The sequence below is a fragment of the Mercenaria mercenaria genome, chromosome 15 (genome assembly GCF_021730395.1).
Source record: "Mercenaria mercenaria strain notata chromosome 15, MADL_Memer_1, whole genome shotgun sequence".
Lineage (NCBI taxonomy): Eukaryota > Metazoa > Mollusca > Bivalvia > Venerida > Veneridae > Mercenaria > Mercenaria mercenaria.
The window spans coordinates 38,824,495-38,839,913 of record NC_069375.1 but is presented as its reverse complement, the minus strand read 5'-3'; the positions used below and the strand labels follow the sequence as shown (position 1 = coordinate 38,839,913).

Sequence of the window (15,419 nt, the reverse complement as noted above, 5' to 3'; positions counted from 1 at the left end):
TGTATAGACTTGCTAGGAAGGAATTATATAACTTTATAAAACAATTATTGTAAAATTATATGTGAATAATGATTAATTTGTGACATTATCCTTCGGAAACCTGCACATTTAAAATGTATACATAACTGTGTTTGAATACATCCTACTATCGCATCTGCAGCTCAAGCATTACGGTGCTTTGTTGAACACTGTAAATCATTTGTACACATAGTATGCAGAGCATAATACAAACCAATCATCGTTACAAGATAGCAAACCTATCATGACAACGTTTGCATTGTTTACAACACATCCACTAACCCATAAAGTTAGTTTCAATACAGCTTGTATGCAAGCCCAATTTGTACTTCAATAAAATGACATTTTCGGTCTAAATACTCTGTTACTTTGTCTAGAATGTAAGTTTTTTTACCAGAGAAGTTATACATTACAACGCATCATGAAGATACACTGCACTCGTAAAAAATTGGTGGAAATAATAACATTTGGAACAGTTAGCTTAACTATGTATAGGACTCGAGACGACACTATTTTGCAAGAACGTTCGTATAAGTTATTTGCATTTGTAGAATACCGTTTTATAGTTCGTGTATATAGTTAACTTACTGTTCTGAATTAAATATTTTCATTTATTCGACAATTTAAGACACATATTTACGGTGGTGATCACATATCTTCAATGTATTTATAACAGTGTTCAGATATATACTATAAACATCGATCGTTTGAAAACCAAAATCAACATCTTTATTCTATCTCAAAGTGAGAGTTACAAACAAGTTATTGTATATTTATAAATCGTTAATATTATCATCATAACAACCAATACGGATATTTATGTCTCCTTCTACGCCTTCTGTTCTCTATAGCCAGTGGGTCCCTACACTCGCACTGAGCCGTACAGTCCTCCGGCATAGGTAGAACCATACCACCTTGTACCGTTGATGGGCAACAGTCGCCACCATCCCAATCGCATACGTCTCGATTATTACTTGCGTCGCAAAATCCGTCGCTGATTGAAAACTGAAACAGATTGTGTCAAGATAAGTATCCAACAGGAAACCTCTGAAATAATGTATTTTAGCGAAGTACACGGAACTCCCGTACTTTCACGAATTACAAAGCTAGTGAAAAACTGACTTTACCATGTATGCTAAAAAAACTACAGCCAGCGCAAACGGAATCACAAAGTTCCTAACGACTTTTTTTTCTCAAGAACGATTCTCTAAAATATAGCCTCTTTGACTTATACATATTTATTCAACTGCCTGAACATATACGACTGATCGTTTTAGTACGTTAAAATTAAGTTTATATTTTAGGCAATCTGAATATTATTTAACCGCTACTCTACAGGTTACATGAATTCTGCATTGATCCACTTTTTTAGCATTGTACACACTATTTGTCTGTAACATCGAAATGGTTGTTTCTATTTGTGGATGATTGTAAAGTTTTCAAAACTGGCATGTGACCGTCTGGACACACCACTGTACATTCTGCACCTGTTAGTTAAAGTAATGCATTTTTTTTCTCACCTATATGAATTACATTTCCACACTATTCATAGTCGATATTTTGACATAAATTTGTAATTTGCGTACAGAATTTATTAAAGTTAAATTGCAAAAAAACATTTCTGAGAAACTTTGAACACGTCTTTTACCTAAATGGCTTAAAATAGCAGACAGTGCGTGTAATCTTGCAATACACAGGAATCTTTATTTATTCTTTAAACCTGGTGTAAAACGTTTGTTTATTAATATATTCATTTAATTGCATTAATACTATTTAAACACTATACATTTATGTGATATGACATAAACAAATACTGAGAGTATTTTGTTTCATTTCTGTTGGGTATAGGGTCAAACCATCACAATTTAGATCATATGGCGTTTTTTTTTCAAGCTGTTGATGGTAGCAGAAGACCCTAGGTGCCCCTCCAAGCATTATTACAGGGCGAGCACCTTGGTAATACCACCGTCCTTCTGTATGGGCAAGTGATTTGAAGCCAGCGGTCTTAACCACTCGGCCACTGAGGCGCATCTACATTGTGTAGCTCAAAATATATAAAGAAAGCGTAGTCACTGTGGAAAGGATTTTGTATAAGATTTGAATTTGTATCCACACAAATATTACCAGGCTGACTGTTATCACATTCTGCCCTGATGTTAACTTTCATATCTGGTACAGGGCATATTTTAGCTTTGTCTAGTGGGCATATCTGTAATTGCCCATTCCATTCACCGCTTGCCATGCATGTCGTTGTCTGAAACACCTGTGAAAGTAGATACGTCGGTTTGCAATGACAGTGTTCAACATTTAAGAAAATATCTTGGTTTAGAAAATAAACAGGCGCTGATTGTCACACATAATGTATACGATTATTCTAGAATCGCACGTTTAGACCGACAGTATACAAGTGGTGCTGGCTGCTGAAACATCAGTGCTCCACCTCCTATAACCTAAGTTTGCATATACAATGTATGTTAAATATTGTATTAACTGAAATATCAAAGTTCTAAACTTTGATATGTCTTATCAGGATACATGAATATTATATTAAAGGCAAATTTCCAACCAAAGTTGTTCTATGGGTTTCTTTCGCTAAATGTTTTTTAATAATTATTGGGTATCGAGTTGAATCCAGATATTTTTGTTATAACATATAAGCTGTTTATTACATACTCGTTTTTATTCCCCGTTAAGTTACACTGGTACCGGAAACGTCAATATTTTTCCATACACTGACGCCTGAATTTCATATCGGGTGCGTGACGTAATTCAGTGTGTGTTTTCGCACTATTTTTTATTCTTTTTAGTTCAGTATTGTCAATCCTATTCAGGCTGTTGAACAAATGTATGACATTTAAATAATATCTATACGTTTTCATGCGTATGTAATAAAAAGGTTATTATCTTTGCATCGGGAAATATGCACTCGTTCATCAGCGGAAGAATATTGCGCTCCTAAAGTCGCGCAATATTTCCGCTGAAGAACTCGTGCATATTTCCAGATACAAAGCTAATAACCTATAAGTATTAAAAGCTGCGATTACAATTCAATGTTTCACCTTGAAACACTCGTTTGTTAAAAAACACTTCCCGTTTTTAGTAAAATTACATTGTCATACATATACGCACATTACATAAGTATTATAATTGTGTGCAAATAGTATATACCTTCCACACAGTACTGTACATACACATAAAAATAAAGGATATTATTAGGGTGTCTATTCGTATCAAATGTATTAAAGTAATTGAACAAAATCAATGTGGCAAAATACACATGTAATAGTTAAGTTCTTTATTACATGTTAGGTTTTTCTGCATCATTATTTCTTTACTTATCATAAATCAAGTCATTTCGACCAACGTCTACACTTAAAAACAACGTCAATATCGAAATGTTTCCACACTTGTATACTACCAAAATTATGCAATATTATATTATATATATTATATGATTTCAAACATGTGATATATGTTAAATTTATGTTGACATATATACTATACAGAATGTGTTATGAAATTTGTGCAAAATATATCTTTAACTATTACAATGACAATGATTATTTCTCATTAGATCATATTTTAGAAGGCTATATTCTTATAAACAAACCGTCAAATCATCTGGACAGCTCATCGTACAGGTGCTGCCACTCTGAAAGCCGTTGGTGCATGTGTAAGCGCCGGTGAACATTCTTGGCAAAGGTGGACATGTGTTCGGAATACATTTCGGCCCAAACCATTCTCCGTCCTCATCACATATAATGCGAAGGAATCTCCTGAAATATTTTATATGTAAATAAAATGATTCTTTTTAATTTACTTTCAAGTTATAAGTTTCTTTTATGGACAAGAAAATATCAAAATATTGCCAAATTTTACACGAGGATATTCAAAGTGACGATCTTTTAATATGAACACATATATTGCCTAAGGATCATAAAAAGATTTTTGTTTTAAAAAATTGCCCAGGCTAAAGACTTGCTTCACGACGTAAGGGTAATTTATACGCCAATGTCACTCATTTATGCAATAAATTTTCAATTCTTCACCCGAATTTACGCTATGTCATTGATATTCGTTATCTAATATTTAAACAATGTTTTTACGTCGAGATATATGTGGTACAAGTTTGTGGACAGACGTATTTATATTCATAAATTCCTCTATTCCTTTGTAATGTTTCAGGACCTAAATCGCCATTGACTTTTACTGGGTTACTGTTTTTTAATAATTGTGTCTGTTAAGGAGGTAGGTTACCTTGATATTTGTAAGTGCGCATGTCCAACCGGAAGCTATCGTGACGATTTACGACGATGTTTACGACAAACTAAATGTGTTTGTATATCCATTCTTCTGGAAATAAATCTTGAACCTGCCTCCAATCTTATGTTTAATGGTTTAATAATGCAGAAATAATGAATGAATTGCCGCAGAAACGCTTCAAAACATTGTTGCCTTAAAATGACGTCATTGACGTCATGACGTTACGTGTCAGTTACCGCGCAAAATTAATGGCTTTTATTTTGAAAGTACGTTATTCTGTGCTTTTTCTTTATTTGAACTATTTTTAAACAATCATTATTTGCTGAAATACTTTTTATTAGTCTTTTGCTCTGAAAAATGATCAATATTTTGCTTCTTTTATGTAATTATATTGAAATGTTATGCGGAATGTAAGAAAATGTGTGATAGTAACTGATGTGATTGGGAATATAGTTGGCTGAAAGGTAACTTATTACGGTAATTTACAAATAAAAATTGGGCAGTTCGATTTGTTATACATATTTCCCAATTTCCGTTGATAATTTGTTACTTAAATACTAAAACTAAGCTCTAAAATTGTTCAAATTTCAGTATAAAATTGTGGTGTCTTGAATTAAATTGATGTTACCATGGAAACGAAGCCCGTGACCTATATGTCTAATTGTAAAATTCAAAAGCGTTGACACTGGTCTATTTAAGGAACACAGCTTCGGCTTTTTATTTTCATTTCAACAATATCCATGAGAATAATAGCAGCATGCAGAACGATTTTTCAATAAAAATGTCAGACGACGGGCACTGCTGTAAGTATTTTAAGCTGTGAAATTTGTTAAATTAACTGCAATTCATACGAAAATATTACTAACGTTAGAAATAAGATGTTTTAAAGCTACATTAACAAGAAAGATAATTTTATATAATATTTTTTATAAGAAATTACGATAAAAAGCAACATATAAGCTATTTTAAACATCTCTGTTGCCATGGTTACTCTAAACTTTAAGAAAAACACAGTACCATGTAAAGTTCTTGGTATTTTGCTAATCATATTACCCAAATATTCCATGTTGGTCAATAACAGAATGGCACTGAAGCCGTCGAAAACCCCGTTTTCATACATAATTCTTGAAAAAATGAGAGAAAATGCGTTACCATGGAAACACGAGCCCCGCGACATATACATTTTAAGCTTTTATTAGAAAGCTAATGCGCATACTAGTAAAACTATTAATTATGCAGACTTCTACGGATAACAATGAAACCAAAATACACTGAAAAGTGTTAAATATCCGCATTTTCCTTCTTCTTTCTATATAAAATACCCGAAGAGGGTCATGTACTTCAAACCTGGATAAAAATTGTACTTGAAGGGACAGAGATAAACGGAACTGAAATTGTAGCAGCTAAAACATTTAATTACACGAAATACAAAAAATCACTGCGGTTCAACTAATCTGAATTTACCCTGGTAAAAAGGTAACCTACCTCCTTAATCATACCTTTTTGTTCGCTCATCCTGGACATGGTATCCTTCCTGGCATCGAACTTTACACTGTGTGCCTACAGGCTGAGGACCTTTAATACATGAGGTCGTCTTCAGCTTACCTTTGTCGTAGGCGACAGGATTCAAAGCGCTACATTGGACGACACATGCAGCTTTTGCCTTAGACCAACGGCCATTTCTCTGACAAGTGAAACTCGTGTCTTCACCTAACAATTGAATAGAAGTATATCATAAAAATGAACGTGGTTGTTTACTTCAGTTTCACTATGAAGGAAAATCTGTAATTGAACTGAAATATTAAACGTGGGAATAAATTGTATCCAGCATTAGTTGAATTCTATTGACTCATGACTGTAGAACTCTTGTTATTTTGTTTATAGAATACTGACGTCTATGTAATTCGCATGAATGCTTATTCTAAATAGTATAAAAATATTTACTACATTCAGCCAAAGTAGAGCATTTGTACACGTCGAAATATTCCGAAGATGTTCACGAATATTAACTTCGGTTAAATTGAGAATTGCAGCAACTGACTTTAAATAGTATTGAAATTATACTAAATGTTTTACCAATCAGTGAGGCTGGCTTGTCGCATTTGAAATGACACTTTTTAGAGTAAATGGTGCCGTCGGGACATGCGACGGTAGCAAGATTGATGGTCGGCCTTCCACAATCGACAGGTGAGCATATCAACGGTGAAGAAGTGATCCAAACACCGTCCACACATTCAGCTCTGTTCTCATGCCCGTCTACATAATACCTAAAAACAAACACCTATTTTACTCATATTGTTCAAGAATGTTATAAATCCCGATAGAATTCAGAACTCGCTTTTTTGCTAACCTTTTATGTATTGATGATGTATAAAAATAACACTGTGACACTTTTGCCTTATATGACTCGAAAAATAATAAAAAATCATAAAATTATTTTAGAAATGGCATGAAAACGGTATTAGGTTTGTTACATTTCTGTAAAGTTTGGAGAAAAGTCATACCCTTTATCACATTGTATCTTACAGGAATCTCCATTTTCAAGACCGGAGCATACAGCCTCGCCATATTTGACTGGAAATTCGTTGCAAGTTTTCTTCGAGCATTTAGCACTAATGCAGACACCATGCTGGGGATGGTAGAGTTCAGTGCTTGTACATGACGATATTCCAGGTGGGTTTATATATGGAGAGGATCTGATCCGTACAGCATACATTCCTATACTCGAATAGGTGAAGCTTATTCTAACACCTGCAGAAACATTACCACAATAAGTTTCTATAACACTTATTCTTTCTGATTTCATGGTCGTTACTTAAGTATACATAATATACGATGGGCTACATGGTAAAGTTATAAAACGCATTTTTTTCAAGGTGGCACATTGCTTCTCATAGGTACGATTTAACCCGAAAGCTTGAACTAACAGTGTCTCTAAGGACACAGTATAATGACAAATGTTATACCATGTTCCTTTCCCGCCAATGGAACAATATTACAAAAAACCCGACATTGTGTAAGCCTTTTTCGTTTAAGTTAGATTGTTTGCGTCAAAAAGACATTTATTAGAACTTCACCTCGGCTTAAATGTGTGTCTTTCAGTCAGTCAAGTATATTTAAGTTGTTACTTATCAAGGGGTATATAAGTTTTGTAATTTGTCAGAGCTATCAATTTCATTTCATTAACAGTGGCATACCTTTTGTAAGGTGGAAAGGTTGGCTTAAATCTTGAATTACTGGTACAAGAAGAGGATTCTCTTCGCAGGAAATTGGAATACTTGTAGGGGTCAAAGGAGTGATGGCATCATCCGTGTTTATCAGTTGCACATGTACCGACTTTTTATCCTGATCGAATACCGAACGCCCATCAGAAGCAAGATGTATTATCACTGCCACTGCTACAACAGGTTTATATATCTGTACCTGAGAACCAAGAAGATACGTGATAGTTACAAGCAAACGCAAAGTCTCTTAAAAGAAAAATAAAATGAAAAAAACAAAAAAAAAAACAAAAAAAAAACAGTGTCAGTCGACTTATCTAAAATAGCGTCTATTTTTGTTTGGTTAATGATACAAAACAGCACGTGAATTTAGTCAAACAAGTTTAGAATTCAGTCCAGCAATTATAGATATCTGTACGAACAAAAGAGAGATAAATATTAGACGTAAAGACTTTGGTCAAATAGGTAAATGGTCAGAAACGCCTCTCGTGATTTTACATGATTCAAGACAGTTCGATAACTAAGATTATATATCTGAGTCTATAAGATATAGTCATGTATTTTTAATTCTAATATACTTGTCTCTGTTAAAACACTCTTACGCTAGAATGACGTCACGTTAACGTGGGGTGACGTCAAAGTGTTTGTTGCGACCAAGACAGAGCGCTCCTATATTTTATCTATTGTTTTAGATGAAGGACATATTAGAATCAAAATAATTTATAGCAAAAGAGTGTTTTAACACTATTTATACACTCGGGCGGTAATACGTCGTACAAATAATACGACAAATTATTACGCCCGACGTATAACTGTCCATCGTGTTAAAGCACTCTTTTGCTATAAATTATTTCTTAAATAAAGTTACAATATATCTGAGTGTCTTTAATAATTGTATGCTATGTTACCAATTTTGTTTAAATGTATAATATTTGGTCTCCTCTATGGATACTATGAATATACCTTGATCCAGAAGTCTCCCGTCACGTCGAGAAATTCTCCACAAGGTCGCCAGAAATTATCAACTGGACGGGAATCACATTTCTGCAATAGAGGAATACTACCATGTCATTTAAGGTAAGGATCATTTATTTAAAAACAAAGTTCCCTAATACTGAAACAACATATTGTTTTCAAACCTATGAAAATATTATTTATATTTTGGTACAGTGTATAACTTTTTGGGGCCTCCGTGGCCGAGTAGTTAAGGTCGCCGACTTCAAATCACTTGCCCTTCACCGAGGTGGGTTCGAGCCTCACTCGGGGCGTTGAATTCTTTATGTGAGGAAGCCATCCAGCTGGCTTACGGAAGGCCGGTGGTTCTACCCAGGTGCCCGCTCGTGATGAACTAATGCACCGAGGGGCATCTGGGGGGGTCTTCCTCCACCATCAAAGCTGGAAAGACGCCATATGACATATAATTGTGTCGGTGCGACATTAAACCCAACAAAATAAATAAAATAAATAGAATTTCATTACAGTTTACCTCTATTGTATTACTAAAACAGCACCTTATACGTTTATCTCATTAACATTTCGTATAATAAAAACAACCTGCATTCTATCCAGTTTTCCTGTGACAGTAGAGGCGGGACAGTCTGCTCCTTGGTACTCTGGGTTGGCATTGGCCTTTATCGCCCACTGGTCAAAGAACCCTTCAGGAGGGTCTAAACCACACACTTGTTTCGAATCATCGCATGTGTCGATCGGTGACACAGAACATAAACTAGGAGAACCTAAATGTTTAAAACAATAATGTTCATAAAATGTTCAGTTTTAAAGAAAAGAAAACATAAATTATTTGCATCAACAATTAAAGATTCACATCAGCTTTATCTAAAATAGGTTTCTCATATAATATATACCTATGACGTTATGAACTATGTCAGTATCTTTAAATTATGGTATTTTTATAGAGCAAGACAAAATTACTTCGTCATCGAAAACAATAGATGTATATCCGTTCTTGTAATTCATGCGTTTCACAATACATGTATGCGATATTATTTTGGAAAATTAAACCATTTCTGTCCTTAATGTCACTTGCATATGAACTTGAACTACTTTGTTTTATCACACTGCACAGAAAACAAGACAGCTGAAGTGGCGAGATTAAGTGATGGCCGCCATAAAAATCTTTCTTCAACAAACAAACCTGTGCATAGGAAGCTCTCTTCCGTTGTGCAATCCATTGAACAACCATCACCATCCACCGCATTTCTATCGTCACATTCTTCGTCTCTATCAAAATTTAACTTACCATAATTTACCATCTATTAAATACGCATTTTGGAGAATCTATACCGCCTATCAGTTATGCGCTTTTCACTTTTTCAAAATATTGCAATCATTAAACAAAAGAAATGACAAAGTTATAAGAAACTAAGAGTATAAACACACAACTTCTTGATTCTTAGGCTCATTCTTACTTTCTAGTCAGACAATTACAATTACAATTAAATTACAATTACAATCGTTACAATTTACATAAAGCATTAATTTCGTTATTTCTGACCAAATGTAACATTGTTTTATAAAAACAGTTTCAGCAATTACATATTTATCGCTGTTAGCAGATGCTATATTTCCCTCGAACATTTCAATATATTATTCCATACATAAATCAATTATATTAATGTACGCCTTCCTCATATCTTGTTTTTAATTGGATAAATGTCATTTATATATGCTAATCCAAAGTATGGTAAATGTCTGTCATTTTCTGTAATATCGCTTACCCATTTATAAGACCATCACCACAGAACGGTTGGCCATGAGTGTATACGAGTTGTGGTGAGTTTACACTGGCTCTTGATTCCAATAATGTTTGAACCATATATCTGTATGTGACCCCATACTTCACAGCTCTATAACATTGAAAGGCAGACATAATTCACTAAAACATGCCGAATGACAAGTTTAAAGACGAAACTATATAGTGTATATTTGATACCTAAGGCAAAATAAGTCAAGGAACTAAGTCAAAAGACACTGTCATATTAACATAGCCGGGCTACGGTTTTGTAGGTAGAAATCAAACAATAAATGAGTTAAATGTTAGACGATAACTAAATCAAATAATTATGGGAGAATATCTAAAAACATAGGTGGACGAAAAACTCAAACGTTAATTCTTGTAATAAGGATTTTAATTAGTTATACTTTATTTTCTAAGGAACAGTGGATTTATATGGTGTTTCAGAATTAAATTGCCCTACGTATCGATCAGTTGATTGTCATCGGTGATTGCGTATTGAATGTCGAATGGTGGATCTCTTGTTATCTTGTACTTTGGAAACTTTTTGTTGGAACACGTCGGAAAATCTGGTTGTGATACAACCTCCACAGCATCAATCGCTATATAACTATCCATGGTGTGTATTTTCACCTGCAGAACAGGCAAGTGCCATGTGTATTTGCTATCATAAAGTTCAATTTAAGAGTGAATTTAAAAATTGTATTTACACATTTTTGTCGATAGATACAAGATTTATCATATACGTTTTCCGTCCGTTACATCTTTCTAAAATAAAATTATTTTTAATCAGCGTGTTCGTATCTACAGTTTGATGTCCATTTTTACAAGAAAGTTTCGGCCATCTATATTTGGGATGAATACGATTTTTAAATCGAAATTAACTATTTCTTAAAAACCAGTAGTGATTTTATCTTTTAATCGTTTTTCAGTAACTCAATTCTTGCAATAGATTGATAAATAAACACATAATAATACCAATTCTATTTCAAATATCAACATTTTCGCAAACTTTTACAAACTTTTTAAAAAGTACTCTGAAAACGAAACAAAAATAGACAAGAACACACCGAACAATATTCAAATATCTTTAAAAAAAACACAAGCGTGAACATATAATGCCTTGCCCTGTCTATGAGTTTGTTGTCAGTACTGACGAGAACGGTTGTCTCCATGTCGCAGTATGCTGGAACATCACCTAGTGGTATAGTCTCACCTTCTACTGTTATCACCTCAACGTAAATATCGGTGTCTTCGCGAATGTCGACCACCCAAATACTCACTCTTTAAAAAACAAAATGAATACAGCACTCAGAGTAACCGTAACTTATTCAAAGAAAATATCATAAATCGGGGTTTTAGTTTATACCGGATCAGTATTATTTTTTTACTAGACACAAAGATGGAATGAAAGTGGGTGTTACCATACCTTTTTTTAAAAGAAAATATTAGTAAATCGATATAAATGTACCAATGTACATTTAATAGGCATATTGAACAAAATACCAAGAGGCAGCACTACAAATGTCAAAATGCACCTGATATCTCAAATTGAAAACAAAAGTGGTAACACGAATTTGGTAAAGTAAAATGCAATGTAGTAAATGTTTACCTGAAACAATGATAAAATCAAACATACCTTGATGGTATGACTGGCTGTTTAAACCATAGTTCTATCCAGCAAGAATCAAAGTCGCATCCTGGGTGTGTACTGGAATGATAGGGTTTCCATGCATACCTACTGGGTTTACAATGATCAGCATCCGGAAAACCTGCAAAAACATGAAAAGGCAAATATGTTATTTCATTGACGCAAAGCATACTTGGTGTTTAATGTAAAGAATTATCAAACTTCTGAAAAATATTGAAAATCTGAAGAGAATCGAATAAAGCTTGAATGTGAATAATTGCTCAGTTTCTCATTTCCCGCTGTCCCTTGGGTAGGGCAAGCCATGTCCCTTATAAACTATTGCGAACTTTACAGTATGTCTCATTTCGTTAGCATGAACGACTTCTGTAATTATTAAAACGCGTTTGAGAAGTAAATTTCTTAACACCGACCCTTGATCTCACTGTTTTCTTGAAATATAACATATAATTTCTACTAAATTTCCATTTGAAAGGAATTGTGGTATTTCAATAATCTGAACCCAAAGTTTAGAAGTTTTAGAACTGGGTAAAGTTATGGAATTGATTTATTTCCAATCTATCAAAGATAAGCAGAGGGAGGTATTAATATTTTTCTTTTTTGCTTTTCTAATGAATTAGAAAAAGATAGATAGCTGTTAATGCAACTTTTATAAACATAAAAATCTTATATTCATATCATTTCCTAGAGTATGTTTATCCAATTTTTACTTATGCTAAAATAACTCTATCTCTGTTGGGCAACTAGGAGAGAAAATATATAGAAAGAACATTAGACTAGTAAAAATCTAACATTTTGAACATAAATGAACATATATAAGTGCAGATGATCAGATGTTTTAGTTTATAAAAATATATATTTATTGACCAAAATCTGATTAACCACATTTAAGCTTCACGTTTAGCCTTAAGGATTCTGACACAGAATGTCATCAGGTCAAAAGTTTCTATGATTTTGGTAAACTATAAACTTTACAAAGCACGCCATAAAACAAATTGCATTAAACAGGTTTATTAAGTACATTTTACATGTTGTTAGCCGGAATCATTTTAAACCAGATGAACACACTTCAAGAATTTTATATATTTTTATCTTAATGGAAAAGACTGTATCAAAACGTCGGTCAAGCCAGTGCAACAGATAACAGTCACTGAAGATCTTTATAAGACAGTGCCACGTCATGTAAGATAAAGTCGGTATTTAAGTAACAGCAGATACCTCACTATGTTCAATAGCGGCTCGTTGGTCTAGGGGTATGATTCTCGCTTTGGGTGCGAGAGGTCCCGGGTTCAAATCCCGGACGAGCCCATCTCTTTTACTTGATATTAAAAGATGATATCTTTCACTACCTTCTCCAAATAAAGATTTTAAGATTAAAATAGTGGTGGTTATTTTTTAATGTTGAATCATGTTTCTATAACGTAATAATTTATAGCACGTGTGTTACAAATCACTGTGCGAAATGTTCATTAGAGGCAGGTGCATTTTATTCCAACTCGGAATTTCGAGTAACTTTTTCGAAATATTGAGTTAATTTCGAGCTATGAACTTTTAATTACGACAAAATCACTACTTAGTAACTCGAAATTTCGTTTTACTAAATTAAATGTAAATAAAAATTGATAATGTTCTTGTAAAAGTATTAGAACTGGTAAATTCGAGCCAAAAATAGTGACCCATAAGCTTTGAAGTCATAGATGATAGAAGGAATCAAACAAATGACAAAATACATTTAATTGCAGTCATTTTGCGTGTTGTCTAAGATATACTAAAGACACAGGCTGTATCTGCATGTGTTCCCGTTAAATTAGCGTTATCAAGAGAAAAGTAAAAATTATAAGTTACCCACAAAATAGAACTGAAATGTATATTTTGTCGTGACTTCTTGCTAACTTTGATTGTGAACATTAAATGAGTTTGTCCGGAAATTAAATACGGGACCTGTCGCACCCGAAGCTAGAGCAACGAGTCGTAGTTATCACATAAACACATGATCTTACCCATTCTTTGGGCGTGTTAAACGGATTTATATTGTAAGACAAAGACATACCTGGTTAATATTAAAACGTGTGTAAAATTTATTGCAACATTGCATATTCATTATACAACTCTATTTTATAATTTATGCGAAAAAAAAATGACTAGACTTAAAAGAGAAGTGGTTATATTAAATAGAGTCCGGACTCTACTAAACTTGGGTTTAAACCACGTGAAAATCAAAGGGCTCGGGACCTCTCACACTTAAGCAACACATAAATATCTGCAATATTTTCCCTTTTTTCCATTATAATTAATATTGTACGGCATAAAGTTGATAAAGATGGGCAACTTCTCTTTAAAAACCCGTATTATATATTTATTTTACATGCCTGTAAAAATATTATTACAACAGCGGCTCGTTGGTCTAGGGGTATGATTCTCGCTTAGGGTGCGAGAGGTCCCTGGTTCAAATCCCGGACGAGCCCAACTTTTAGTATACCGGGAATGTTCAGCAGAGAACATTTTCTTGTCAGTATTTATTTCTTCGTTTCAATGCCCTAAGACAGACCAAATATTGACCATTTACTATTTTACCAATGCGCCAATATAATTACTTTGACATCTGTCATGTTCGACATTACGAACAGAAAAGAGCTTGTATTGGCGGCTCGTTGGTTTAGGGGTATGATTCTCGCTTTGGGTTCAAATCCCGGACGAGCCCGTTATTTTTTGCTTGACATTTTTAAAAACTATTCTCCTGACATCTTTTATTGATCCTTTCGATAAAGTAAAGCATCATTATGATTATAAGTGAATCATTTTGGAAAACGTAGATACAGCGTGGACATTTCACCTGGACAATTAGCCAAGACTAGACTCCTAATCCATGAAGTGTCGCTTCCTTACTATGAATGGTAAACTTTCTTGAAACAGTCCGAAAATTTGCAAATTCCAGTCACAGCATAGTGACATAAGCTTTTAAGTCTTGTATGGTAGAAGGAATCCAACACATGAAATAGTAAAATCCAGCTGCAGGTTAAGAGAAACAATAGACTAAGGTCGTATGTTCATTTCCCCCCGTTAAATACGCGTGATCAACACTCATTTAAAAAAAACATGAAATATATGTCTTATTGTTATTTCATGTTTACCTGATTCAAGGTTGACTACCTTTATGGGCTCATTCGGGAAATTAACCTGTGAGCCTTTGGCTCCCGAAGCTAGAACTATACCCCTAGACAAACGATCCATGCTTATCAAGTTTTAAGTTGAAAACAAAGAAAAACACACATCCTCTAACCAAAGCTTTGGTCTTTATAAGGGAAAGCCAGGCACGTAAGATCCTTATAAACTATTGCTAACTTTACAGTCTGTCTCATTTCGTTAGCATGAACGACTTCTGTAATTACTTAAACGCGTTTGAGAAGTAAATTTCTTTATACCGACCCTTGATCGAGCTGTTTCCCTGAAATATAATATATAATTTCTACTAGCTTTCCATTTGAAAGGAATTGTGGTATTTCAACAAACTGAA

The 15,419-nt window shown here is 33.8% G+C and overlaps 1 protein-coding gene and 2 non-coding genes across 3 annotated transcripts in view; 2 read left to right on the top strand and 1 right to left on the bottom strand.

Moving 5' to 3' along the window:
• Positions 1–813: 813 nt before the first annotated feature.
• LOC123551662 (pappalysin-1-like) overlaps positions 814–15,419 on the bottom strand; it is a 46,504-nt gene continuing 31,898 nt past the window's right edge. The window contains exons 8-22 of the mRNA XM_053524192.1: positions 11,897–12,029; positions 11,385–11,541; positions 10,721–10,890; positions 10,241–10,369; positions 9,658–9,743; positions 9,057–9,238; positions 8,466–8,546; positions 7,479–7,704; positions 6,786–7,032; positions 6,358–6,548; positions 5,781–5,991; positions 3,629–3,794; positions 2,143–2,281; positions 1,417–1,505; positions 814–1,023 (exon numbers count right to left, since the gene is read on the bottom strand). Of these exons, the coding sequence (XP_053380167.1) occupies positions 814–1,023; positions 1,417–1,505; positions 2,143–2,281; positions 3,629–3,794; positions 5,781–5,991; positions 6,358–6,548; positions 6,786–7,032; positions 7,479–7,704; positions 8,466–8,546; positions 9,057–9,238; positions 9,658–9,743; positions 10,241–10,369; positions 10,721–10,890; positions 11,385–11,541; positions 11,897–12,029 (2,417 nt within the window). The remainder of the gene's footprint in view (positions 1,024–1,416; positions 1,506–2,142; positions 2,282–3,628; positions 3,795–5,780; positions 5,992–6,357; positions 6,549–6,785; positions 7,033–7,478; positions 7,705–8,465; positions 8,547–9,056; positions 9,239–9,657; positions 9,744–10,240; positions 10,370–10,720; positions 10,891–11,384; positions 11,542–11,896; positions 12,030–15,419) is intronic.
• Positions 13,142–13,213, top strand: Trnap-ugg (transfer RNA proline (anticodon UGG)). Its single transcript has one exon. It is a non-coding gene; the product is annotated as a tRNA-Pro (tRNA).
• Trnap-agg (transfer RNA proline (anticodon AGG)) lies at positions 14,299–14,370 on the top strand. Its single transcript has one exon. It is a non-coding gene; the product is annotated as a tRNA-Pro (tRNA).